This window comes from Falco peregrinus, chromosome 2 (genome assembly GCF_023634155.1).
Source record: "Falco peregrinus isolate bFalPer1 chromosome 2, bFalPer1.pri, whole genome shotgun sequence".
Lineage (NCBI taxonomy): Eukaryota > Metazoa > Chordata > Aves > Falconiformes > Falconidae > Falco > Falco peregrinus.
In genome coordinates, this window is record NC_073722.1 from 120,218,824 (window position 1) to 120,246,738 (window position 27,915).

General features: G+C 52.2%; 1 protein-coding gene across 17 annotated transcripts in view; it reads left to right on the plus strand.

The window, feature by feature from the left end:
* CACNA1G (calcium voltage-gated channel subunit alpha1 G) overlaps positions 1 to 27,915 on the plus strand; it is a 149,991-nt gene that overhangs the window by 39,655 nt on the left and 82,421 nt on the right. For all 17 annotated transcript variants that reach the window (XR_008745815.1, XR_008745817.1, XR_008745818.1 and 14 more), the window contains exons 2-10: positions 8,093 to 8,204; positions 8,700 to 8,833; positions 18,479 to 18,576; positions 20,641 to 20,800; positions 22,681 to 22,972; positions 23,473 to 23,565; positions 25,175 to 25,985; positions 26,074 to 26,118; positions 27,511 to 27,875. Coding sequence is in view for 13 of the 17 variants with exons in the window: in XM_055796117.1 (XP_055652092.1) it covers positions 8,093 to 8,204; positions 8,700 to 8,833; positions 18,479 to 18,576; positions 20,641 to 20,800; positions 22,681 to 22,972; positions 23,473 to 23,565; positions 25,175 to 25,985; positions 26,074 to 26,118; positions 27,511 to 27,875 (2,110 nt within the window). In the remaining 4 variants the exon portion in view is untranslated. The remainder of the gene's footprint in view (positions 1 to 8,092; positions 8,205 to 8,699; positions 8,834 to 18,478; positions 18,577 to 20,640; positions 20,801 to 22,680; positions 22,973 to 23,472; positions 23,566 to 25,174; positions 25,986 to 26,073; positions 26,119 to 27,510; positions 27,876 to 27,915) is intronic.

Below are 27,915 nucleotides of genomic sequence, written 5' to 3' on the forward strand. Positions count from 1 at the left end.
TGGTCCCTCACCTGCCCTCGGCTTCAGCAGTAAAGTATGAGAGATGCCCTCCAAGGAAACAGTTGAATATAAAAATACAAATAAATAAACATAGATGCAAAATTTTCATTTATATATGTATATATATAAGTTTAGGGCAAGTTTTATCCTGGTCCACCTTCCCATGTATCTGGGATCTCCTCCTCTCTGCCCTGCCCTGTCATTCTTTCCCAGTTTGGTGTGAACCTGCCTGAGCAGCGCAGCATCCCTGGCACAGCAGCACCGCTGCCACACGTGTGGCCATGCAGAGCCATCTCTTCCATTCCTTCATTTCACCAACTGTTACATAAATCCGCTTTTATACTGAACTTGTGGACGTCACTGAAGCTCTGTCCATACCCGTAACATCACTGTTTCCATGGGAACCAGCGTACTTCCAAGGGGGAAAAAGTAGAAGGAGACTAAAAAAAGGACAAAGAAGGAACAAAATAAGACAAATACATGACATATCCCAACAATGTGTCGGTGTAGGGTGTTACAAAGATTTAACTGCAACTTGTTTAGGAAGCCTTGCATAACGGTTTTGGTCTTGAGTAATGCAGGAAGCTGAGCCAGGGATGGTAGAAACTTAATAGTATCCCAAATACCTTGAGTGCCTTAGTGAGAGAGAGGAGTCTCTGGCAGCTCTGCACGAGGTGCCGCTCTGTGTGAGCATGAAGGGAAGATGTATCTGCCCATGCTGCAGCATTTACCTGGGTTTCTGTGGGTTTTCCTCCATCCTGGACTACGGCTGGGGCTGAGCATCATGAGGGGGTTGCACCACTGGGTGATGTGGAGCCATCCTGGTGAGCAGCCAGCACCGCCACTCTTTTGCTCCGCTGAGCTTTATGGTCAGGTCCTATTAAGGGACAGTTTACAGTGAATGAGTTTAAATATATATATATTTGGGGGCTAAGTGTCTATCCACTATGCGCTTCATAAGGTGTGATGGGAGAAAATGTCTTAAATACATTATTGAGCACCAGCAATGGCTTTGGTATATTCAGTGCATTTTAACTGGTAACCTCGGGTCCCTCCTGCAGAGGAGGAGTCCATTAGGAAGGATTTTAGTGCTCACAACAACATTTTTGTTAATGCCACGTGTGAGCTGCTGGGAGGGAGCAGGTCCTGCCATGGGAGGCGATGGCTGGTGTGGAGGCTGAGCTGGAAGCTGCGAGTGATGGGTCCAGGAGGAGGATGGGACAGGCACGTGTGTGCCAGGGCACGCTCCCACCTCTGCAGCCCACCTCGATGGGGCGACTGGGAGGAGAGCCTGTCCCTGAGCTGCCCAAATGGCAGCAGAAGGTGCTAAACCAGTAGGAGAGGGAAGTTGGGGGGGGTCCCTCTGTTCTAGCATCAGCTGGTGAAGTAGCTGGCGAGCTCCAGCCCTGTGGGGCTTTCATCCCGACCCATCCTGCTCGCCCAGGGGCTGGGGGCCACACACTGGCCCTGCCCTTCGCACAGGTCCATTTTTGGGCTGGTTTTTTTGGTCTCTGCTCTATGATGTCAAGACAGGCATGAGGAAGAAGGAAGGACTGGGATGAGAAGCCAAACTAAAATCAGCCTAAAGTGTTCTTGCTTGGGGGTTTTTTTGTGTGTGTGTTTTGTTTTATTAAAGCACCCATCCTCACAGATGCTGGTCCCAAGGCCAGGCTGCCAGCAGCTGAGCCCTCCCAGCTCAGGAGTTAATTGCAAGTGATATGCGGGGCTTTTCTTAAAAGCTCCAGCTCCTGAAGTTTGGAGATTATGCAAGACACTCACTCAGCTTGCAGGATTTTTTTTTTTTTTAGCTTCTTTTTTTTCCCTCTCTTTAAGTAATAAGTTTTTAAACCCTTTTGGTTGTGGAAAAAAACCCGTAAAGTACAAATCTAAAAGGTTATGGGGAAACAATTCCAAAACAGTAAGACAAATAAGAACCTCATCAGGATTTTTTTTTTTCACAAAACATTTTTTTTCATGAAGCTTCATCTCCTCTAAATACAGCATCGTTCTTTGCTTCATCACCTGTGCGGCTGAGCAGGGTTCCTCCGCACTGCTGAGCAAATCCTCCATCCCCCTTAAGAGGTGGCTGTGTTGTGAGGCAGAGGAGAGCATCTATTGCCTGCAGCCAACAGTGCGGTTTTTACATCTTTGGGAGAAAAACGATGATTAAAGTGATTACTCCCCCAAATCCCCATTTTCCTCTACTTTGGGGCTTTACAGTCGCCGTTGTGTGGTACGGGTCCTTTGGGGACTGTTGTGCGGCCGTGGCCCCGTGATCCCATGGGGATGGGAGCAGAGTGTGGTGTTTCATGGCAGAGGGAAGCAGCTGCTGGTGCATCCCCCTGAACATCTGTGAGAGAGAATGAATTAGAGGTGAAACTTCCAAAAAACACTGGCATGAATAATTGCCCTGTTTTGGTTTCCCAGGTTTAATTGTGAAGCTGCATGAATTAAAATTACCTCCTGGGTCTGTCTGCACTGTGAGAAGCAGTTGCAAAGAGCTGCAGAGCAGTGACGAGGCAGGGATGCTCCCTGCCTGGCTTTTTCCCGGCTCAGAGTCTGCAGCCAGGGATATACCAGGCTCAGTGGGGTCACACTGGCTCCCAGCAGCGTGTCCTCGGGCTGCCAGGTGTGGTGACCTGGGACGGGGCAGGCACTGGGCATGCCATGGAAATGCTCTCGGAGCAGTGTTTGGATTTTTAAACCCCTTTTCTGCAGCCCCACTGGAGGAACGTCTCTTGGTTTTGCTTTCCAGGAATGCCCTGGCGATTGGACTCGCCTGGCATGAATCCCTGCGGACGGCAGGGCAGGAGGCACACGCTCCATCACACGTGAGCGTGCCGGGGGCTGCCGTGCCCGCAGTGGGTTATCCACCCTGCCAGGAAAAAGCAGTTTTGCTGCCGGTGCGGTGCTGCGGTGCTGCGGGAAGGGCTGTAAACCTGCGGCGTCTCCCCTGCTTCATCCCGCTCTTGTGTTCTCCAGAGGGAGGGGAGGTACCACACCTGGAAAATCACCTGGGAGGGCAAACCCGTGGGGTAGAGACTGTGTCAGGATCACACTGGGGGCAGATCTCTGCCAGCACTTGGCTGCAAGCTGGGGAAGTGGATTCACTGGGTAAAGATGCTCTGAGAGCACCTCTGGCATGCGGCATCCAAGGGGATGCAACTGTTTCCTGCAAATGCTAAAAGCAGAACATGGGTGCTGGCTTTGCTTTCAAAGGAATGTGGTAGGAAAAAGTCCAGTTGAGTGTCTAGGATTGTGGTGGGAATCCTATAACCTTTCAACTGGGCATGACATGAAGAACCTTTTCCTGTTGGCCTGGTGCAGTCAGAGGTAAAGCTGGGAAGGGGTTATTATTTCCATCCATGAGGCAGATTAATTCTGAAGACTTTTAACTTCACTTGCAAACAGCCTGAATTAATGTTTTAGGATTTTAGTCCCTGCCTCCTCCCACCCCCTCAAAGGCCAGACCCTGGAAGTCCCATTATGCTCCTGTCAAAGGGGCTATTTCTGGAATTGATGATATGAATGAAGCCTAAAACTCTGCTCTCATTAACGTCTGCAGCTTATCCCAGTGTCACTCCTAAGCTGGTGGGACTCAGTGACACTGCAGGGGAAGGCTGTCATTTCAACCCAATTTTCACATCACATTTGCACAAAAATTTCCAGGCCTCGCCAGCGCTTTCGGCACATTTGTCAAATACCAGCCGCTGTCCCGGCGAGCAAAAGCTTTGCCCGGTGCGAAAGAACTGGCTGCGGGTGGTGATGGGGGACCCGATCGTGGCCGTGGCCATGGCCTGTGGGTCCGAATGACCTCTCCTTGCCCTAGAAAACAGGCAGGAGAGCAGAGCTGAGGTGTCACCGGGCTGGATCCAGGCAGCTTGATGCGTTTCTGTGGCTGGGTTTTGTTGCAGGATACAAGCTTGCAGCCCCCAGTGCTGCAGGGCTGCACCCTGGTCCCCACATTGCTTGCAGAGCCCTACTCCCCATCATGCTGGCTGTGCTTTCAGGGGGTCCTGCCCCATCTCCCAGCGATGGCAGGATGGCAGCATGATGCCTTGGAGCTGCTGCTTTGCTGGAGCACCGCTGCTGCTTAGGGAGAGCTGGAGGGGGTCAGGGAAGGAGCAGAGGAGAGGGGGGGATGCAGGGAAGGAGAGGGGGAACAGCAGAAGCCGCGTGGGAGTAGCAGAGCACCAAGGGAAGAAATAAATTGTAATCCCATGGAAGAGTGCGTGTCCCTCTTCCACACCTGGCTTGGCTGTCAGCGTGGGTGCCCAAACTCCCAGGGACGGGTCCACCATCTCTGGGGACAGGCAATGCTGCGGCACAGTGGTGCCCAGCCTCCCCAGTTCCAAGCTGCAGAGCGCACTAGGAGCGGGGTGTGTGCTCTGGCTCAGCAGAGAGAGCCCGGGCTGCTGATGGACCGAGCATCACACCTGCCACCCTCTTGGTTGCTGCTGCCTTCGAGAAGCAGCTTCCCATTTAATTCACTTGCTGGTGTGTTTGATCCAAACTTCTGCAACCAAATCATAGCAAGCATAATGCAATATCTTTCTCTTTTAATTATATTAAGCGGGGTAGTGCTGGCTAATTGAATCTGGGGCTCTTGCCTCTTAATTAGGAAAGGTCAGGCTCTGCTGGGCACAGGCAGGTAACACGGGGATCACTCGTGGGAAGGGGCTGAGGGCTCTCGCTCTATGCAAAGGCTCCTGTTCATAACAAGTGAGAGGCTTCTGGATATCGTCCTTTATTTTTTGTGCTCTTCATCCTACAAATTTTAAGGGTCAGGTTACAACAAAAGCGTTGCTGGCTATTTCTGTGTGTCAGAAAGAGATTTTTTTTTAATTGAAAAGAATCTGTGAGCATTTTGGCTGGCTGTCTTGAGCAAGATGATGGTAAAAATGTGGATTTTTAAGAATGAGCTGGGGCAAGCAGGTGACCCTGAAAAGTGGGGACTCTGACACCTGTGGGTGGAACAGATGGGGTGATTGCCTGCTGTGTGAGGACGAGCCCCATTGATAATTTCTTTTAAACATCAGCCCTATGCATCCCACCTGCTTGGCACGAGGAGAGGGCAGGACCCCCAGGACCGGCTCTGCTGGCAGCAAATATTTATCTCGTGCAATGTGGAGTGGGGAGGTGGCACTGCCACTGCCTCTAGCCCTGAGCGTTTGGCTCCTCGCCCTTGCTTCAGCTGCTGGCTGAGGACCAGCACTGTTGTCTCTGGTGCTTCCCAAAGCCCCTTTGCCCCTTCACTGCCCACGCAGCAGTAGCGAGCGGCATTCAATAAAGCACCTTCTGCTTTTGCTAATTGAAGAGTTTCCCTTTGTCAGCCTCTCAGCTCAAAGGAGGGTTGGTACAAAGCCATAGCCATCAGCACTTTGTGTGCCTCTGAAAATCCCATTAGCAGAAGAAAGAGCTTGAAGTTTCATTCAGCTGGAAAAAAAAAGTAGGCAAAAAAATAAAATGCCACCCCCCAACCTTCTGATCTATCAGCTGCACATTAACATATGGCCCTCAGCACTGTGGGGGTCCCTGTCCTGGGAATATTTAATCAGGGTGATGTGTTATATTGGACTGAAATGTATTTGCTGGAGGGAGTGATATGCTGATAAGTGGGTCTGCTGTTAAAGCTGGGGAAAAGAAACTGCCATCAGCAAATAAAATCCCCTCCAGCTCTCCAGGTTCCCCTCTTTGCCAGGCTGTTCTCCTGCCTGCAAGATGTTTGCTCCTGCAAGGGGAGTTGGGGTGTGGGGACGGCAGGGACCAGACCTGGGCCGGGAGCATGGACAGAGCTGAGGGGGATGGGGTGGGGGGTGTTTGGCATCACCTCGCTGGGGAGGGCAGCGGGGGGGCCGTGCCTGTGCCAGCACCTGTGCCAGGCTGGGGGGTACTGGGGCTTTTTGCAGCAGGGGGTTTGGGCAAGCTGGGGCTGCTGCCCGCCTGCAGTGGGGGGACCCACCGGTGGATGCGGATCTGGCACTGGTCCCCACATCTCCCTCCCGCTGCACCTCGCACCCCATGTGCAGCACGTGGCGTCTCAGGGGGCTGCGCTCACCTGGCTGCCCTCTGCTTGCAATTAGTCACTGATGCCAGTGTCCGCACGCTAATGAGCATGGAGGGGCACTCACGGCTTTGCTGTCTGTGGCATGCTGGAGGAGGATGGGGAGGGGGCCCTTGGTGCCATCCTGTGCTGTTCCTCCCCTTTCAGCCACCCCTCAGCCACATGCGCTGGACACGGGGTTGTCGTGAGCTTGGATCTTGCTCAGCTGCCCTGGGTGGGCGTTAGGGCTGCTTGGGGTCTTGGAGAGGGAGGAGCAGAGATCAGGGTGGTTCCAAGCAGATGAACATCATTGTTGCATGCCCGTCTCAGCTTGCTCAGGAGCTTGCGGTCTCCAGCCAGCACCAAGCAGCTGCCTGCTGTGGCAACAGCATCACCCAGGTCCCTTGCCCGGCTGAGACGGAGCCCAGGGAGGAGAGCCAGGCCCAGTGCAGGGTTTTCTCCACCACCACAAAAGTATCTGCATAAGGCTTTGCCTATCTGGGGAAGCATCCATCTGTCTCTGCAGTTTTTGACCCAACCAAGCAGGCTATTGCCGAGCCTACTTGCTTCACTGCTGGGTATCTCACACAGCCCTCGCAAGCACACGCTTCTTCTGTTACTCGTTTGGGATCTTACAGGTTTTTTTTTTTTTTGTAATTCTTTATGTTCTCGAGGGCTTTGCAGTTCCTTGCTGGCAGAGCTGTGGGCATGGCTGACTCTGCAGAGGGATGCTTCCCAGCCCCCCAAGGCAGGGAATGCTGGCAGATCCCCCGCAGTGGCTGCCCCCTCCTCCAGCTGCCCTCCACGCCTGCCCCCACAGGACTATATTTGGGATAAATATTCTAGTCCACAGCCCCAACCTGACAGTTGGAATGTCTATCCCGATACCTTGTAAACATTTCTTCCGATTAAAAGATCCAGATTGCTGACGACCAAACCGTGACTCAGCCCCATGTGATTTCCCAGGAATTCACCCAGGATGGGTGGCAGGAGCTGCCAGCTCCAGCCCCGCGTGCCCGGCGGGGAGGCACCTGCTGATTCATCCTCACCTTCTTCTTCCCCAGCCAGATAACGCTACAGCACGGGCTCCCAAACACCACCCGCTACCGCGTTGCAGCGAAAGCTCTTGTCTGGCAAGGGCCACGCTTATTTTCCTAGAGCCTGGAAGCTGCTGCCTGCGCCCAGGCAGGAGCGTGGCCCCGGCTGCCTGCCGGTTGTGGCAGTCGATGGGGTGTTTTCTGTGCTAGGCTGGAGGATAACCCCGGTGCCACATTGCACTGGCTTCTCTGTTTCACATCTCTGTGCCCCAGGCAGTCAGGAGCTGGCTAGAAATGCCTCCTAGAAGGATGCAGGAATTGGGTACCAGGTTTGAACCATCCCTACGAGGATTTGCTGCAGTAGCACGCTTTATTCTGCCCCAAAAGTAACAACATCCTATCTGTCCCGGCAACTCAGGTCTTTAAAATCACTCCAAGAGGCAGCAGTCAGGGTAGGGTATGGGCTCTGCTGGCCTTCACACTCTTAAAGGTTTTTAGGCAGTTGGTTAATGGCTTTGACAGTCTTAATTTGGACTGGGAATGAAAAATTCAAGCAATGACTTAAGGGAAACGCCCCTGGGATAAGCTGTGACATGGTTAATAGAAAATTGTAATGTTGTTAAAGTGCTTTTCCGTAAAATGCCAGGAGAGGAAATTAACGGTGTGATTCCGCCCCCCCCCCCATCCTAAAACCTGATATCGTTCTCTTAATCTAATTTTTTAATCCATCACACCAGCACTCAGCACTCTTGCCATGCAACTTCCATTTTATAGCGGTTTTCCCATTAGCTATAGCCACTGATGTCAGCGTGGGGAGAACACGCTGTCGGTGTGCCGTGCAGGTATCTAAACAGCGGGCAGGCTTTCTGTGCAAAACCAGATAAAGCCTAACCTAGAGAAGCTGGCATGCGCGCGTCTTTCCTCAAAGACCCGCACAACCTCTCTGATTCAGTGGTGGCTGCTCGCGGATGCTTGCTGGGGTCCATTGCTTCCTTGACAGGGTGCTGCGCAGGTGGTTCGAGAGGGTGAGCATGCTGGTCATCCTGCTCAACTGCGTGACGCTGGGCATGTTCCACCCCTGTGAGGACATCGCCTGTGACTCGCCGCGCTGCAGGATCCTCCAGGTATGGCCTGGCCACTGCTTTTAGCCTTATGGTGGCCCCGGGATGAGGTGGGGTGGGAAGGACCAAGCTGTGGCACAGCTGGCTCCAGCTGTGGCAGGGGTGGCTTCATGCCCAGGGATGGCTAGGTCCTGCTGTCCCACCGGCACGTAACGGGTGCTGGGTTTGGTGCTCGGATGTGAACACACAGTGTCATCAGGCAAAGCCGCTGCCAGGCTGTGCCACCCCAGCATAGCCAAGGCTGGCTTTGGGCGCTCAGGGAGAGCTAGCCATCTAGTCTATAGCGAAGGCAGAGCCCAGAATGTCCTGGTCCCTTTATCCTAGCACAGTGGGTGCTCCTGGCCAGTCTGGGTTGGGGGAAGACACAACACTGCTTCTGCCCAGGTGTTATAACTGGCACAAGAGGAGACCTTGCTGGACCCCGGTCTCTAATTCCCTCCGCCGGTGTGAGCGTGCAGAGATGCAGGAGCATCCCTCCTCCCTTCCTTTCTTTTGCAGAGCTTTGACGATTTCATCTTTGCCTTCTTTGCTGTGGAAATGATCATCAAGATGATTGCACTGGGGATTTTTGGGAAGAAATGCTATCTGGGAGACACGTGGAACCGCCTGGACTTCTTCATCGTCATCGCAGGGTAAGCCTGGCATGGCGGGTCCCCCTCTTCCCGTGTCTGTCTGTTGTTATTTGTGGCACCACCTGGCAAGCAGTGGATTCAGGGGAGCAGCTGGGGGCTTGCTGGGCATCGCTGCGGTTGGCATTATCCATCGTGGCTCCGCAGTGGCGATCACCACCCGGACTGCAGCAGTCCTTCCAGTCCTCCCTAAAGCTTGTGGGAAAGCTGACGGTCAACTCATGGAGAGAGCAGGGCAGGGCGACAAAAGCTGTTTGCAGTGGATTTTGGCCAGCCTGTGCTCTGGGGGAACCTCACTGAGCGCTGGGCTCGGCTCTTCTCCCTCCAGCCCTGCTGGCGGTTTCGGTTTCCATCGGGCAAGGTGGCGGTGGAGCGGGCGGCTGAGAGCATGGAGTGGCGTGCCAGGCACGATAGTTCACTGAAATGTGCATGATTGCCCTCATTATTTTACTTTTTTTTTTCTTTTGAGGGAAAGCGACCAAGTTCGCTTTTTTGAGTGTTTTCGTTTCAGAGGCACCTGGTTTGAATTAAAGGCTCTTCCAGCACCCGAGAGTCTCCTGGCGGAGGCTGGAAATCCACATGAAAAGTCCCTGGCCCCTGGCCAGTGAGCTGAATTTCTTTGACACACAAATCGCTCACCGGCCCTCGCCTCCCCTCCCCGCTCCAAGAGCCCAAAGACGTTTGAGAAAACTGTTTTTTTCTTCTTTTGACAGAGCTAGAGATCAAATTTTCTGGTTTTTCCTGGAAAGGAGCAGGGGACCCTCCCAGCTTGGCTGGGCTGTACCTGGCATGGGTTTGGTGTGCCCCAAGAAGGGGCAACACCTTGGTGGGCTTTGCTTATGGTCTGTCACTGGCCCCATGGGGTCATTCATGGCACACACCTCTGCCAGGCAGCTGGGAGAGCCAAAACAGTGGCCAGTAAAACCAGTAACGAGATTCCAGGTCTCCTAGTGCATATTTGGTCTAGGAAACTCATTGCCACAGCGTGCTGCAGAGGCCAAAAGATGTAGTGAGGCTCAAGACCCAGACTGGAGGCAGAGATGGAGGGCAGAAAGGCCAAGAGCTGTAACTGTCCCCATAAATCCATCTTTTTCAGGAGGTTACAAGCTCTTGCTTCCCAGCTGCACCAGGCTCTGGCTCCTTGGGTTAGGAGAGGGCTCAGAGTTTCCTTCTGAAGTGTCTGAGCAACATTAGGGGCTGCAGTGATGGGATGTTGGACAAGGTGGGACTGTGGGCACGATCGGCTCTGGTAGGGTTGCAAACATCAGCAGTACAGCCAAGGACTGGAGCCTGCTAAAGCCACCCTGTGTATTCTTTATTTCTGCTTCTTCTTTATTTCTTATGCTGGAATTAAGTGTGGTGAAGAACCAGACCCAAGCGAGGCAAGACATGCCACCTGGGGAGGCTTGGGGGGATGTTGTGTTGGGTGCTGGGCTGCTTCCAGCTCTGCCACCCCGGGGTGCTGCTGCATTCTCCTCCCAGCCCAGTCCTGACCTTCCCTGTTGAGCTTGCAAGGTCTTTGGAGCTGGAGTTATCCTTGATGTGCCTCTATGGAGACCCCACCATGATGGGACCCCCGTGTAGAGGGACATCAGCAGAGGCTGTCCTAATTCCTATGCCAAAGTATAGCGGCACTTTGCTTAAGCAAGTGTCCAATCTCCTGCCCCCTACTGCACCTGGGTGGGCGTTTGGGTGTGTGAGAGCTGCCTCCTTGGATCCAGCAGAGCGCAGGCAGCAGCACCGACCTCCCCTCGGGATCAGCTGCCTTCCCACACCCCCGATGCACCGAGGCATTAGTTTGTGGCAGGGGTTCCGCAGCCTTGCAGCCTGACTGCTCCCATGACTCCTGCCAGGTCGCCTTTGCCTCTCGTTAAATGATGAGTCTTTCCTTCATCTGCATCAAGTGTTCCCATCTGGGCCCCATCAAAACCAATTCAGCTGACAAAGGATCGAACTGAATTTAAATACAAAGCGGAGCCTCTCCTCCCCCAGCGCCCACTTTTCCTGCTGCCTTTCATGCCCTTGCACTCTCCTCCAGCCCTCACCCACCCATCCCGGAGCGCTGCATCCTGCTGACAGCATCGCTGCCATCCTAGAGGGTCCCTCAGCCATCCCCAGCAGCACCGAGTGCCAGGGAAAGCTGAAGGGGCTGCAGGAGCCAGCCACTGCTGTAGCAGAGGAAAAAAATCAGGTATCCAAGCCTTTTACTAGACTCAAGGTGTAATATAAAGCACTGTAATGATTAGCGAAAAAAGCACTGCAGTGTCCAGTCTCAGCAGAGGGCAACTCCTCCGGTATTCCCTGAGTGCAGCTCTGTGTTCCCACATGGGGCAAATTACCTCGATGAACATCCAGACCATGGTGCTGGCAGCAGAGCGTGGGAGCAAGGGGTGAGCTGAGCTCAACATGAAGGTATCTTACATCTGAGCAGGTGCGTGATGTTGGGAATGGGGCCAGAGCTGCTCTGTGGTCCTGGAGGAGAGCGTGTGCCAGGGCGATCTGTAAATCCCTGCTGTACTTGCTAGATACCCGACAGTGTGTGTCGCATTTTTATGTAGGTCTCATGTAAGGGCTTCAGTCAGGTTCCCCAGTGAAATGACAGGGGCAGAGACTCCCAAACTGACATTTTCCCACTGTCAGCACTGGAAGAAGCAGCTCTGCTTCTGCCTTCCCATTTTTTTCCTCCCCTTTTTGTGCAAAATGTGGGAGGAGGGAAGCAGTAGTGCAGCATGGGCGCCTCGGTGCCCGACAGGTCCCTGGGCTTCTGCTCTGCTGCTTTCCCTGCTGCTCCCCTTCCCATGGACTGCAGAAAGTGATGGCAGGGAGAGAGGAGAAGCAGCAAACAGCATCTGTGGGGCATCGGGTGGGGAAGGCATGTCATGCCGGGGGGCACGTGGGATGTGCTGCATGCTCCCATGGGCACACCATCCATAGAAACCCTTCCCAACCACCACCAGTCTAGGAAAGGCTTCCAAAAAAACACCCTGAACTTGTAGTATTTCATCCTCCCCATTCCCTGAGAAGTTTCTGAACACAACAGAGGGTAACGTTGCAGAGCATGTTAACATTTTGTGGGTGTTTGCCCCAAAATCTGCCACTTGCAGAGGGCTGGGAGAGCCGCTTGGGTGCTGTGCTCGCTCCAGCCGCGCTGCTGGCCACTGCTGTGGCATGCCATTAAGTACTTCTCAGCTCTGTTAAACTGTCCAGACCAATCTCATGAGCTCATGGAGAGTAAATGACTTCTTTGTGACAATGTAATGCAATTAGCGCTAATTGTAGAGTGTGTAATGTCTGCAACACATCTCTGTAATTACAGTAAAACTTGCTGGAGATGAGAGTAGCGCTGTATTATCAAAACTCAGCTTGGTGAGACATGGCTTTGGCTGTAGGTTACGGAGTTGCATGGGGAAAAGAGAAGAGAAAAAGTGATGAATGGCATAATTATGTGGCATTGTTTTAAAGGAGAGGATTTGGGGAGTTCGCTTTTAAGAGAACACTTGAAGGTTAACAGGCATTGCGTGCCAGCTCTTGCCCTCTAATGACAATTCAATACAATTTCGACCTCTCCCAGTGTAAGACGCAGATGTATTGAGGATGAATGCTTGTTTATATCCAAAAATATGCAGAAGTGTTTACAGTTTTGTGCTGACCGAGGCTTGGGCTGGTAACCGGAGCTGTGGGATGGAGACGTGCCCTGGCTTACTGTTTCCCTGGCCACTCCAGGACCCAGCACCTGCTCTGCCTCCCCCTCCTCCAGGCAGGGTGCAGGGACCTCATCTCTGACCAGTTTGTAGGAAGAGAGTAGCCTCAAAAAATAAACTGAGATCTGCCTGCTCTTCAGCTGGAGCCATCCCCTGACACTTTGCTGCAGTCCCACCAGCTTGCAGGATATCAGCTTGTTTTGACTATGGTCAGATAAGGGCTTCCCTGAACCTCTGCATCCCTGTGGACTGAACCGTGCTTTAAAACATCCTCATCCAAAAAAATCCCCAAAACAACAGCAAACCTTAATGGTTGGTTGTTTTCCCAGGAGAGGGGCTTTAAATCACGGGGTAGGTTGGTGCTGTAAGAGCTTGCAGGGTTCCTTCTCTAGACACGGGGTGGAGCAGGGCTCTGGATCTGTGGCCGTGTTTCTGCTCTCCCCGAGCAGGGCTGTGCATCACCCCGTGCCTGAGTTGCGTGGCTCTGTTGTTACTCTGGGCTCAGTCAGTTATCTGGCCGACTCTGCGGTGTCCTGTTTGTTCTTTGCTCACTGGAACGGTAATGGGCCTCTTAAAAGACTTTGTAGGAAAGTTAAACACTTCTGGAATATTTTGCTTACAATTTGAGATGAGCTGGGCTGGAGGTGGTTGGCAGGCTGCTTTCTTCAGAAACAGAGACACCGTTTCTTTTCCTCTTTGCTTCCTGAACACTTCTTCTAATGTTTGTTATCACTTTTTCTCCCTCTGTTGAAGGCTTTATGAAAGAGTTAGCTCCACTGAAGTCTTCATAAACAACCCTTAAAGATGTCTTGCTCCCTCCTGGTTCTGAGTGCTGAATTTCAGGGATGAAATACGCTGCAGGAAGCCTTGCTGTGTTCATAGGTAACAGGAGAGAAAGGGATGCCGCAGTCCCCCACTCCATCCCTGCTCCATCTAAACCTGGATGGTTTCTGAAAAGCTCTGTAGCTCAGGAGCAGGGATAAGTGCGATGCTGCCAGACTGGTCCCCGCGGGGAGCGGGGATGCTGTGGCTGCAGCAGCCAGAGCGAGGATCCTGCTGTGTGCTCGGGGTGAAGCTTCCAGCACGTGGCTTTCACCTCACAGCACCCGTTTGCTTCATGAGCAGGCAGGGCTCTTCTAAAGGGTGCTCCAGCTGTACGAGGCTGATCAAGGGGCTGTTTCAACTCCCCGGTTCAGACATGGGGAAGAAAGCACTGACATGGGGCTGCCTATGTGGTCCCTGCTGTGACTGTGGGCAAAAGCTCTTCTTTCCCCATGTATTAATCCTTTTATCTCTTAAAAATACCAAAATCAAATAACAGAGAGGCAGGGATGAATGTTGCTTTTTCATCCCCTCTGTCTGCCCGTATCGATCCCCCTTGCGCTGAGGAGCAGCACCTTAGGGACGTGGATGCTCAGTGCCCTCCGCGCTGCCTGGGCACTGTGAGCGCCGGGGGGGTAATTGCCCGTGTAAGTGGCCGATTTGCACACGCAATTACCCAATGTGCAATCACAGCTGCAGCCCCTTTGAGCTGCAGTGAAAGCTGCACCAAACCCTCTCCCAGGAGCCTGCGCCTCTCCTGGGCTTCCTGGGATGGATGCGAGTGTCCAGGAGCCTCCTCCCCAGGTCCTGCTGCATCCTGGCTAATCCTGAATTAGGTGCTCTTTGCTCAGAGCAGAAGTGGCTCAGAGCATCAAGCTGGTACTCATGATCACAAACCTCTGGGGGTGCAAACTCTGGGGTTGAGCTTTGCAATCTGATGTTTAAGTGCCTTTTGGGAAGATGAAGAGCAACCAGGTCCCAGGGACTGGTGAAGCCTGCCCAGTGTGATGTTCTCTGCCCTGTGCCATCTTGCTGCAGCCTTCGAAGCAGAGCATCCCGAGCAAGCCACATCCCTGACTCACAGAAACCTGCTGGCTAAAAGAAAACCCTCAGCAGCCTCCCTCACAGCCAAGCTGACTCAAACCCACCTGTGGAAAGCATTGAGGTTTTTAAATTTTAGGACTTTTTTACAGAGATTTCTTGTTTCAGTTCTTCAGCTGAACTTGCTGCCGCCTCAGAAGCCTCCTTAGCCAGCTGTCCTGGCTGGGACACATGACGAGCCAGCTCCAGCAGGCTGCAGGGTTCATGCTCCCTCCAGTGCTACTCTTTGTATTCTCTTCAGCTTGATGGAAATTAGTATTTTTAAAATTAAGCAACACCCACGAATGTGGTAAGTCTTGCGAGGCTTAGCAGGCAGCTCCTGAGCAAAAGCGCAGCAAAGGCGGCGAGGGCTGGGAGGGAATTTCATTCCAGCTTTCTGAAGATACAACAGTGCCTAAATAATTTCCCCCTGCCTTTTCCAACACTGACGGCTTAATATCACCTACTGATTACTGTGCTTTGTAGATAAAGGGTGCCTATATGCCCAGTTTGGGAAACCTTTTAATGCTGAATAGATTTGAGCCTATCTCTTGCCGGCAGTGAGCAGCGGCTCGGTGTCTCTGCAGGCTGCTCTGCCTGCAGGCATTGCTGCTTTGCTACGGGTTCCCTGTGTGGCCTTGGTCACGTCCCCTGGCTGTACAGCTTCCCCGGCACCCAGCTGTGAAAGGGGAGAGTTCAGGTTTGCCTGGGAAAGCACCCTCAGACAACGCTGTGACTCTGATGGGTCTTCACAACATCTTCTGCTTCCTGGGCAGAATGGGAGAGGAGCCAGGACTGAGAGCAAGGTGGGTTGGAGAGGTGGTGCTGGGTAGGTGTGGGAAGGGCTTTGCTGGCATTTCTGTGCTCTGTTAGAGACTCGCTGGGTGAGAAGAGCTCCTTCAGCCCCTCCTGTGATGCTCTTGAGCGTCGCTTCTGCGAGCCCTTCACCACAGGCAGGGGTGCTGCCTGGCACTGCACGTAGGAGATTCTTCCCGATGCTTTGGGTTTTATATAAAAGAAACCCCAGCGAGCTCCATGCCTCGCTGTCTCCAGGCAGAAGGAATGAATTTCAGCTGCCCATTCCATCCTGAGCCATCCCTTGTGTCTGTCTGCTGAGTCCCGGGAGTTTTCCTTCTCAGAGGAGTGTTTGCCAAAGGTTTACATCAGCTCTCCCGCTGCATCCCACCGCCAGCCCATTGTACGTCTGGCTTTGCAGATGCTCCGCTTTTATTCTTAGAAAGTCCTAAATATTTCCGCTTTCCTTCTGAATAACTCCAGCTATCAGAGGTTGCTGATCACTCTGATGAGCCTCAGCGTTTGCTAGGAATCCACCTGATTTAATGCTGAGTATTTTTCTCAGCCTTTTAACTTGGCTGGGCACCTGGGTCTGCGGCAGAGGCGCTGACAGGCGTCATGCTTTCCTGTTTGAACAGAAATGACATTTGAGTTGAAGCTTCATCAAGGGCTTTTTACACTGCAGATTTTCAATGCGTAAATGTTATATACGCTGGTATATGCACCTGTCACCTCGCCCGTTGGTGACATCCTGACATTCGCTCTCCCTGGGTCTCTTTCCTTGTCAGGGATATGAACCGCTTCCTCCTGTGCATCCTCTTGTCCTGGGAAGTGACCTTAGAGCTGGGAAGTGGTGGGATTCTCGTTGGACTGGCTTGTTATTGACTGACTCTTACCCACATTTTTTTCTCCAATACTGGGCTCTCTCAAGGCTTTTGAGCTGTTAGTTATCAGCATGTGTAGTCGGGGCTGGGGCTGAGGCTGTGGTGCTGTAACACCAGCAGTGTCCGGCAGCAGAGGTAGGAGAGCACCTACTCAGGCTTGATGTTCATGTGTTTGCTCAAGCTACTGGGTGAATGTTTGGTTGTGTTTGTTTTGGTTGTTGTTTTGGTTTGTTTTTTTTTTTTAATTTGGCGTTGTCATTGTTGTTTAATACGTTAAATCAAAATGAATTTTACAAACATGCCCTTTGCAGCTTCCAAACGTACATCTCTGGACGTGAGTCTAGAGCTGTCATTAATCAGAAAATGATTTGTCTTGGTGCACATAACCATATGCTGCTCTGAATTTTGCTGGTAGCTTCTGTTTTAATAATGGATGAAAGAAAAGCTCTATGTTTGACATGGGCTTTTTAACTGAATCCTGCAAACCATACAAAAATCTTTTCAAACAGCGAGCAAAATTAGAGAACTGTTAAAGCCCAGGGAAATTATTGCCCCTCTCCTTACGGCAGCCAAAGCTCACACAATGTGGTGAGTCCCGCACACCAAGGAGGGGCTGGTTTTGTCACTGGGGCCAGGTGGGCTTTCATGGACACGCTGCCTTCCTTTCTGGTCAGAGGATGAGAACAAACCCCTGGTATCCACGTGTGTCTGCCCAACGTTCATCTTCTGGGGCTGTCCGACAGCTGTGGGTGCCAGCTAAATACAGAGGAGTATGTTGAGATTATTTTCATCTTAGATATGGTTTGATCATCATCATCCTCATTAAAGCCTATCAAGAGAAATCAGATGAAGTGTCACTGCATCAAATGTGGAGTCATGTATTTGAGGGCTAGAAAGAGAAAGCCTTCTCCACCCCAGGTGCTCCTTACCTACCAATGGCCGGGAGGGAGGAGGGTGGGTTTGGCTGATCGCAGCAAGTGCAGCCGTGGCCAAGCTAGCATGGCACTGATGAATCCTGCGGGATTTCCAGCAGGGAGGGCGGGGACAGTACTGATGCCTTTGTGCAAGGTGCCAGCAAAGCCTCCTCCAGAAGCTTGATGTCTAATCAGGTAAGATTAATTCAGGCCAGGGCAGGTGTAGAGAAAGGTTGTGACTGAAGCAGAGAGCCTGCCTGCGAGATGGGGCTGGAAGAACCTGCTTTGTTTGGCTTTGCAAAATCAAGGCTGAGAGGAGATGTGATTTGTCCTCTGTAAATAAATCGGGCAGGTAAACACCAGGGACAAAGAACAGCTATAGAAGCTACTTAAAAGGCAGTGCTGTCATAAGAACAAATGAATATAAGCTTGTCCTGAATAAATTCAGGCTGGAAGTTAGCCTTCTAACCATCAAACGCAACTAGCTCTGAGATGGAACTTGCTAATTTTTGGAAGATGTTAATATCCTGTGGTTGCCTGTGGCAGTGGGACACAGCGGTGTGGGGAGCCTCTTGGTCCTCTTCCTTGCCTTTGCCCAGCTCTGCCTCTTCAAGAAAGCTTTTGGGCAGATCTCTGGTGTTCTCCTATGGCTGGGGAGCAAAGTCGTGGTGGTGATGTGCCTGACAGCCCCACTGTGCTTGAGCAAAGGTGCCATGAGCAGAGTGAGACCTCGGGGACCTGCAGCAGTCCAGGTGCATCCTCACACCAAGTCATGTGGATGTTGCATCTCAGTGTCCTGAGCTGCAAAATAACCCCATCAGGCACAGCGTATGGGCACCAGGAGGTTCCTTGGTCCACATTTGCCCCATTTGTTATCTACAAATACAAAAAAAACCCCACCCCAAAACCAACAGCAGGTTTGATTTGTGTGCTTGCCCATCCACCCGAGTCCCACCTGCCAATGATCCCTTCTGGGTAGAGCTAGCATAGCTCAGTGTCCCGTGCTGCACATCTCTGGTGCCCCAGGGTCTGCACCAGGGGATGCTTCTCTCTTCTTCTGAGGGTTGTGGTGGTGCTCAGCACAGCAAACCCAGATTTGTTAGAGTATCTGTACAATTCCTAAAAACAGAGCTGTGCCTGGGAATTGCTCCCTTGGAATGTGCATGGACTTTCAGGGGCTTCTGCCCTGCATCTATGCAAAACCAGTAACCAAAGCAGATGAGACAGAGAGAGAGAGAAGATCCGTGGCTGTGTGAGCTGGTGTATCACATTTATCACTCATTGACTTTATTCTGACATGCAAACAGCCCTTAATTAATTCCTCTGGCAAACTTTCCTGATGGGAGAGATGCAGTAACAAGTCCCTCTGTGAGCGGTTGGCATATAATGTTTGATAATCTAACATTTCTCCAGAAGATCCTTGACGCTTCTCCACATTTGTGTCTTTCACAGGATGCTGGAGTATTCCCTGGACCTGCAGAACGTCAGCTTCTCAGCGGTCCGCACTGTCCGTGTCCTGCGGCCACTCAGGGCCATTAACAGGGTCCCCAGTAAGTCAGATCCTTATTCCTCCCAGTTGATGCAAGTTCTCTGGATCTGTGCCCCAAAGATGGAAAACTAAACACAGATGCTGCCTATCTTAAACGTTCACCCAAGCCTGGTGGTGCTAGGTCCTACCACCACTCTCTGGTTACTACTGCCTGTCACCCTTTGACTTTAAATAATATTCCTTTTGACCCCTGTGGCGTCAGAGGTGAGCCTGTAGTCAATAAGATATCCAGGATTTCTTCAGACACCTTTCTTTCTCATCGGAAGAGGGTCTTAGGAGGCTGCTAAGGTGATGGAATGCAGGTGGTAGGGCTGATGGAGCCAACAGCCTTTGCCAGGCAGCATGGGCAAAGGGTCTGAACCATGCTGTTCCCACCCGACCTGTGCTTCCTCACCCTGGAGAAACTGGGGTGAGGAAATCTTGTTGTGCCTGGAGACAGCCCCTCGGGGGGTGCTGAGGACCCTCCTCTTGGAGCATCTCTTGCTCTGCTGCCCGGAGCTGGTCTGTACAGCCAAAACCAACAAAGCAAGCCTGGGTGGGATGGGGGGTGGCTCTTCAGTCCTGGTTTATCAGGTCATGCATGAGGATTTCAGCCCCTCCTTGAACAGCATCACCAGCTCCTGCATGGCAGCAGGTGGTGGCAACCCAGCCCTGTGCTTGGAGAGGCTCTGCCCATCACAAATCCAACCAAACCGCCCAGGGGTCTGTGCCTGGGGCGCTGCGAGAGGCGCTGAGCTCCATCCTTCTTGGATGCTGTACAGATCGGGTGTGGTAAGTGTAAGTACAACTGCATCCGAAACATCACTTTCCTGGTTCTACAATCCCGAGTATTGGATCCAGCATTGTTTTAGCCGAATTAAATCCAAGCCTGAACTCCCCTGTCTGAACTAGCCCAATGCCTTGATGAGAGCTAATCAGCTTCAGTTCTGTCTGCCCGTGCTGGAGGTGCCTCGGCTTTATTTATCGTTCTGGTCCTGATTCCTGAACTTAATCTGGCTTTGCTGCTGCTGCTGTTTCAGTCATTACGGTAGCTTCAGAATCCTGTTTGCAATCTTTTTTTTTCCCGACTGCTGAACTGATGGATGGCTGAATTTATCCACCACTGTCTAACTGGGGATGTAATTCACTTAATGTATTTTGAAATCCCGGGTAATTTATCTTGGCGTCTCTGCAATGTAGTTACAATGGGATAGAAATGTGAGGTGGGAAAAGAAAAAAAGAGTTTTGTGTGATGATGAATGCAGTAACTACAGAAAGGCATTTCAGTCAATTAGGAGTTGACACAAGGTGGTTGTTCCCCAGCAGAGGAGTAGAAGAAAAACCTTGATCGAAGTGACAGCATCAGGAAGAGAGGAAAAAGTCTTCTTGAAGTATCAAAGTAAAGGGTGCAACAGTAAAGCTTTCTTCAAATGAAAATCAGTATCAGCAAGAGAGAGAATGCAAAAGATAGGGAAAGAAGGAGAGCGAAAGACGAGCGGAATATTACAGAGACGTCAGATGAAATCAATTTTTTGTGTGTGTAAATGTCAAGTTGAAGTCACCATCAATTTGTCTTTGTTACAGAACTGTCTGTTCCTGAACTTGTGAGAATTAACTGCCAGAGAGAGTCCTGTATTTTAAGGAAGAGAGGGGATTTAGGGTAGATGAGGGGAATTAGACAGGGAAGGGAATTTTAATATATACTGAGGGTGGAAAGAAATACAGCTGAGCAAGGGAGAACATCCGAGTTTGGTCTCAGGGAAGAAAGGGGACATACCACTGTTAGAAAACTTCAGGTGGAGAAGAGGACTTGAGATGGGGAGTGAAGGGAGCATCGCAGGGAAGGCAGGCCGTGTGCCCCAGGAGCAGGGCATGGCTGAGGGGGGGTATCTGCCTGAGGCTTTGGGGGGAAACCAGAGGGGAATGAGGAGCTGTGGGTCCTTGCAAGCCATGTGTGGCTGGGAAGGATGGTGGCTGGGAAGGCAGTGGCTGTCAGTGGAAGGAAAAGTATGGATAGAAAGGAAAAGGTCAGGAGGACATAGCTGGAATAAAGAAATTCAGCATGGACTTTTCCTCTCTGCCTCAGGTATGCGCATCCTGGTGACACTGCTTTTGGACACGCTGCCCATGCTGGGGAACGTCCTCCTTCTCTGCTTCTTCGTCTTCTTCATCTTTGGCATCGTGGGAGTCCAGCTGTGGGCAGGTTTGCTCAGGAACCGCTGCTTCCTCCCTGAGAACTTCAGCATGTGAGTCTGCCCGGGCAGCAGAAGTGTCTGTCCAGCTTGGACAAGTCTATCCCTGCAGGAGACAAGGATATCCTCCATTAAAAAGCCCTGGAGTTCTGTAAATGCTCCCTGCTCCTAAGTGCCACCCCAGCTCAAGCTCAGGCACACAGGGAACAGAGTGAGCTGTGACAATTTGCCATTCGGGTCCTGCAGAGCTGTCCTTAACCCTCAGCCAGCACTTGGGAACCTCTCTGATTGATAAGAGCCTCCAAAAAAACCCTGAGAAGAAGCGTTCAGGCTGTTTGAATTTAGCATATCATTAATGTGTGACCTTTTCTGCATTTGTCAAGACACTGAGGTCTGAATCCCGTTCGGCAGCTGGTAGCGTTTATTGGTGTGGGTTTGTATTCCCACTTAAACCCCAGGGAAAGCCGATGGAGCTACCTCACATTTGGTGATGCTAGATCCTTTTCAGCCTCAGAGCAAGACATAGTCTCTGTCCCAAAGTGTTAATTTTCAGAGATCCCTGGATTTGAAGGCCAAGAGGATTATTGTGATCAAATAGGGTTTTGTAGCTCCCAGTTTTCCTGGCCAGCCAGTTTGCCAGATGTAGGAATGTTTGAACAGCGGTTGAAAGATGGGGTAGCTGTCAGCCTTTTCCAGACCAGCATTTCTATACCTGTTGTCCTACCTACCTGCTTTTCCACCACCTCCCTCCCTTCAAATGCTGGGAGAAGGGCAGGTGACTGCAAGCCCTTGATGGCTGCTCTGTCGAGCTCTTGCACCCCGTCACCTTTCACTGGATCGCTTTCAGATGATGACCTCCAGAGTTGTTCTAACTAGATCCACACCTGGACAGCAAAGCCCTGCAAGCCCAAAGCCTCTTGCTTGCGCACAGCAGGACCACGACAATGCTGCTGTGGCTAGGCTGGCTGTCGGGTCTGGAGCTGGCACAACGCATCTTTATCCTCTCCCATGCATCTTCCGATCAAGTACCACCCCTCTTGTAGGTTGTGCCCTCAAAGGACGCTTGGAAGAGTCATTACCAGGGCACGTTGTTGTTAAGTAAATGGCAGCAGAGCAGGGGAGCTGCTTTGCCACTGAGTAAATCCAATAGAGCCCCAGGTTTGGGTGCTGTTTAATTGAGCTGGAGTTCCAGGGGTTTAGATAAGCTTTGAAGGGTATTAAAGGCAATTCTGCAGGAATTAACCGGGCTGAACTAGGCTTAAAAATATCTTTGCAAGCTTTAGTGGGAGTGCTGGCAGCATTAAGGAGATAGCTGTGTGCAGAGCAAGAAGCCAGTTGCTGGCTGGCCATGGGTTGTTTCATCTCCCTGAAGAGTGTTTTTGCCTGGTTTTCTGTGGTAAGACCACCCTCAGAGGGAATTTAGAGCTTATCTAGGGGGTGAACAGGCACTGTGAAATGCAGATGAAGGCCCTGTCTCTGGTTTTTAGGAAGCTTGGGAGGTCCTTGTACATAGTCTCCCCACGCAGCATCTCCACGAGGACAGGAGGTACAGGAGCTTAAACGGACTGATTTCCATCTTACTGCAGCAAAGACATTGCAGAGAAGCCCCGCTGGGCTGAATCCTCCTCTTAGTCCCCTGAGGTCAGAGCCAGAGCACTTCCAGATGGAGTGACTCTTAATAATGTCATCAGAGGGGTTGCTGAGTGGCCGAGTGCACTCCCTCAGTTTCCCAAAACCCAGTTAGGGACATCATCTCACCCCGTGGGGCTGCAGAAGGTCCAAGGGGATCCCTTAAAAAAAAAAAAAAAAAAAAAAAAAAAAAAAAAGCTTTGAGGTCCAGAATAACAGACATCAGACTTTGCTGTTACAGTTGTTACCTTGCCAGATTGCCTGCAATCGGTGTGCAAACCTCAGCCCTGTCTGGACTCTTTCAGCCCCTACACGGTGGACTTGGAGCGATACTACCAGACAGAGAACGAAGATGAGAACCCTTTCATTTGCTCCCAGCCCCGGGAGAACGGGATGCGCTACTGCCGGAGTATCCCAACACGGAGAGAAGAGGGTCTCGAGTGCACGCTGGATTATTATTCCTACAATGACACCACCAACACATCCTGCGTCAATTGGAACCAGTATTACACCAACTGCTCTGCTGGGGAACACAACCCCTTCAAGGGAGCCATCAACTTTGATAACATTGGCTACGCCTGGATCGCAATATTTCAGGTGAGTCCTGTCTGCAAACTGTCACAAGGTGGGGGAACTGGTTGTGCCCCCCGAGTATGTTCCCAGGGGCTGTGTAATCGCACTCCTGAGGGCTATTTTGCACTAGGAAGCACTTAGATAGTAGTGCATGGGTGCTCAGGTTGTTTGGGATACAATTTGATGCCTGCTTTGAGGCTGCCTCCATCTCACATGTGTGGACAAAATCCCAGTTTCCAAATCATGTATGTGCACAGTGAGACCATCCTGATGTGGAGCAAAGCCTAGGGACGGCTTTTCCCTCTGCAAAATGCAGTAGTGGGCCTTGGCTCCAGCTGGAAAAGAAGGGCTGGATTCAGCCTGGGCTGGCTATTGGCATTGGTAGGAGCAGGATTTGGCTGCTCAGCTGCACCAAGACCAGCTATGGGGTGTCAGAAATGACCCAGCCGGGAGAAACGTTGCTTGTGGACTTAGAGTTCTAACTGAGCCTCGATGGGTTCATTTTCCCTTCCTGTCTCCACCAGGTCATTACACTGGAAGGCTGGGTGGACATCATGTACTTTGTCATGGATGCACACTCCTTCTACAACTTCATCTACTTCATCCTCCTGATCATTGTGAGTGGCCTTAGGGGATCATGGGGTGATCCTGACATTTGGAGAGAGCAGAGCGGAATGACCCAGAGGAACAGGGCAGATAAAACAGTCAATATAAAAGTTGAGGTAGCAACCAGCCTGCTGGAAGACATGCAGCTTCAATACGGTGTTGTACCGCAGCTGCATTTAGCTGCAAACATGAAGGAAGGAAGGAAAGATGCACTTAAGCTATAGTAGATACACTGCTGTTGTTGCTGCTTCTACTACTTCTTGTGCTCCAAGGTTGTCTCTCCTAGTTGCCACCTTGAAATTAAGTTTAAAAGTAGGCAAATTTCCCCCACTCAGGTTTTGAGCTCTGGAGGGGAAGAGGCTGCCCAGAAATTCCCCCGTACCGAAGAACCCAGGTGGCTGGATCCTTGGTGCAGTGGGGACATTTCAAGGAAAACAGCCCGAACTTCAGAGAGCATATTAACGAGGGAAGAGATTACTGTCCACAGCCCACCCATGCTTCACAGCATCATCTGAGACCACCCACAAAGGAGCCAACAGAGTTTCTGTGAGGTGGGCTCCATCTATGTAAGCAGAATTGTCTACCATGACTGGCTGAGCTCGTTGTCTAGACTCCCTTTATCGTCAAGGGTGAAAAATAGGTGCTTTAAGGGGGTGATTCATCTCCTGCAAAGGTAGACATCCAAAATAAATTAGATGCTTTGCAGACTTGATGTGCCTATTTCTCTCTTGACTCTAAAGGATCATTAGGTGCCTCACTCAGATGTAGCTGAGATAAGTGAGATGAGTCTCTTTCTTGCTGTCTAATTGGACTATATCCAGCAAATTAGCTGCACGTTGTCTGTTAGGCCATTGTGGGGATTTCTGCTCCTCATCAAACCAGGACTCAAACCCTGATGAGAAGGTAGGAGGTTGTTTAATCCATGATGCTCTTTCTAATTCATCTATTAGCTTCCCCCCAAAAGAAGCAATCCCTTGCTCTCATCATCCCCAAAATGACGAAGAGGAAGGGCAGGCAGTATTTTTCCAGATGCCGTGCGAGTAACGTTAGCAGTGTGTGATAGCCCGTTAGCACGTCAGTAATTCTCTGTGATCCAGGCTGGACTCCACAGAAGGCAGAACCTCATGAAACCCTCGTTGGAAATAAAATCTCCAAGCTGTGGGTACAGACTGCTGATGCCCTTGCGTAACAATCACCCGTAAATCCCGTTAGCAGGGGAAAGGGATCTGCTCACAAGCTGCCCACACACTGCCAGAAAAAATGCTGCTATCAGGAAGGCTCAGTGCATTCATCGTAATGCCACTAATTGTGATAATTACAACCGCTGTCTGTGGAGAGAGAAAAACACCATCTTAAAAGAGCAAAAGCTTTTTGTCAAAATAATCTTCTCTTGTCTTTGATCTCTGACGTCCTCCACAGAGTGCTGGCGTGGGAGCCCCTGGGGTGGGGGCTGGGGGGGTGAGTCAGCCCCTCTGTGCTTCTGGCTGGTGGTCCCCGCTGGGTGATGCAGGGGCTGGCTTGGGGTTTGCCCCTCGGTCCTTGTGCCAGGCGGTGGGGTAAAGCAGGGCTATGGGGTGGGCATGGCCACGCCAAGGTGGCTGATGGCTCCTGTCCCCTTAGGTGGGCTCCTTCTTCATGATCAACCTCTGCCTGGTGGTGATAGCAACACAGTTCTCTGAGACAAAGCAGCGTGAGAGCCAGCTGATGAAGGAGCAGCGGGTACGCTACCTGTCCAACGCCAGCACCCTCGCCAGCTTTTCGGAGCCGGGCAGCTGCTATGATGAACTCCTCAAGTACCTGGTTTATATTGCCCGTAAAGGCAGCAAGCAGCTTGTGGAGGTCTACCGGGTGGCGGGTGTGAGGATGGGCTTCCTCACCAGCCCCACAAGCAAGGCAGGGACCGACCAGCATGCCAGGAAGCGCCGGAGCAGGAAGAGGTCCTCCGTGCACCACCTCATCCACCACCATCACCACCATCACCACCACTATCACTTAGGCAATGGGAACCTGCGGGCACCCCGCGCCAGCCCGGAGATCAGCGATGTGGAGACCAGCTCACTCCACAACGGGACCAACCGGCTGATGCTCCCCCCCTCAGCACCAAACCCCCACGGGACCCCCAGCGCCGCTCCCAGCAACACCGAGTCCGTCCACAGCATCTACCATGCTGACTGCCACTTCGAGCCGGTGCGCTGCCGGTCATCCTTCCCGCAGCCAGGCCTCGGCTTGCCGAGCCCAGAGGGGATCCCCAAGAACATCGTGGGCAGCAAGGTGTACCCCACAGTGCACCCCAGTACCTCCCACGAGATGCCGAAAGAGAAGAACCTGGGGGAGGCGGCGGTCGGTGCTGGGAGCAGCACCTTGACAAGCCTCAACATCCCGCCCGGGCCGTACAGCACCATGCACAAGCTGCTGGAGACGCAGAGCACGGGTGAGCCCGGGGTTGGACGTCAGTCTGAGGTTGCTTTGCAGAAATAAAAGCTATGACCTAATTTCTTTCTTTTTCTGAATCTTTTCAGGATTCTTTTCAGTCCACGTTACAGAGAAAGGCGATGGTTTTCCAGGTGAGGCCAACATGAATCTTCTGATCGACCTGATGCGTTTTATAGCCAAAAGCAGGGGAGAGGTTTCAACCTCCCACACTTCATACTTGCAAGAATCCAAGGGAAATTAATGCTGTCAATGAACCCATTTTCTTGCCCATCCCCATCTTCCTGTGAAACCAGCTTATTCTGCAATTACAGGGACTCTCCCCAAGTCCCTGTGCTCCCCAAATCAGCTAGAACGGGGCTCAGTGGCACTGAGCAGAGCTGGAGCCCAGCCTGGCCACTTCCAAATGGCCACATCCCTTCCTTGCTGAAACCCAGATGTTGGAGGTGGCTGTGTGGCATGGGAGGTGGCTGTGTTGCCCACCACGTGCTGCAGAACTTGGGGATGGACATCTTCCAGATCTGAGTCCCAGCACATCCCTGAGTGCTGTGTAGCTCTGCTCCCTGTGGGAAACGAGGCTCAGGGAGATTGAGTGTCTGCTGTGCACGAGTGCTCAATGGCAATCGCAGATGCCAAATATTAAAAATCTGTAATTTGCTCAGGAAGCCCGTAACAGAGCCGGGCACCCAGGGCAGCTTTCTTGGATCAGGGGTTTCATACCTTCACTGCAAGATGCTCCTGAGGTTTGGGAGCTCGGGCCAGTCTAGTCCAAACCCTCTCAACCTCCAAGAAGGGTTCTGGCCAGGCTTTCCCAGGTGGTCAATGCCTTTTCCACCCCACTGCAGTGGCATTGACCTTTCCAGCCAGGAGCTGTGCAGGGAAGAGACCAAATCCTGCCCCCAGCCCGGAGCTGCCCAGAGACTAAATACACAGAGCTGGGCTCCGAGCTGGTTTAGCACTGGGTTTTTATACATGCTGCTGTGCATGAGTCAGGAGTGTGTGTTGCAGATAGCCTCTCCCCTTGCAGCCAGCTGGCGGGATTTTGGGGGAATATCCTGCTGGTATTTTCACCCGGGAGCCACCTGGCAGCTGCCGTTGAGGGCAGTGTGTGGAGGTGGAAGCTGGTGATTTTGGAGCATCATCAACCAGCGGGAGCAGGAAAGGTGGCTGCTGGTGGTGGCACTCCTTATAATTACAGCCCAGAGCCTGCCAGGGCCAGGAGCTCATTGCTTTCTCCTAGCTGCCATGGCCAGAGGTATAATGAGGTGGGCTAGGGGTCCTGGGCTGGCAGGAGCTCTGCCTGCGGGCAGCTAAGGGGGCGTTGTGACTGGGGAGAGGGTGCTCAGGGAGCCTAGGTTTCACCTAGAGCTCTTCAACCCAGCAGGAGCCCTTCTCCCCTTAGGAAATATCGTGTCAAGGGCGACAGCTTGGTGCTAACGGGGGCTGGGGGTTGCTCCCATGGCTGCCCACAGCCCCCTCCATCCTGGCTGACGGGCTGCCCTGCCCCTGCCCCGCTGGCATTTCAGGGCCCTGCCAAAGCTCCTGCACGATCTCCAGCCCCTGCACCAAGCTGGACAGCGGCTCCTGCCACCCCGAGAGCTGCCCTTACTGCCTCAAGGCGCTGGCGAGCGAGGCTGAGCTGACGGACAATGAGACGGCCGACTCGGACAGCGAGGGGGTCTACGAGTTCACGCAGGATGCCCACTACAGCGACCAGCGGGACCCGCAGCGGGGCAGAGCCCGTGCTCGGAGAGCAAGCCGGGTGCTGGCCTTCTGGCATGTGGTGTGCGAGACCTTCCGGAAGATTGTGGACAGCAAATATTTTGGCCGCGGGATCATGGTGGCCATTCTCATCAACACGCTCAGCATGGGGATCGAGTACCACGAGCAGGTGAGTGCTGTCTCGGTGGCTCCCAGTGCAGCGGGGAGGC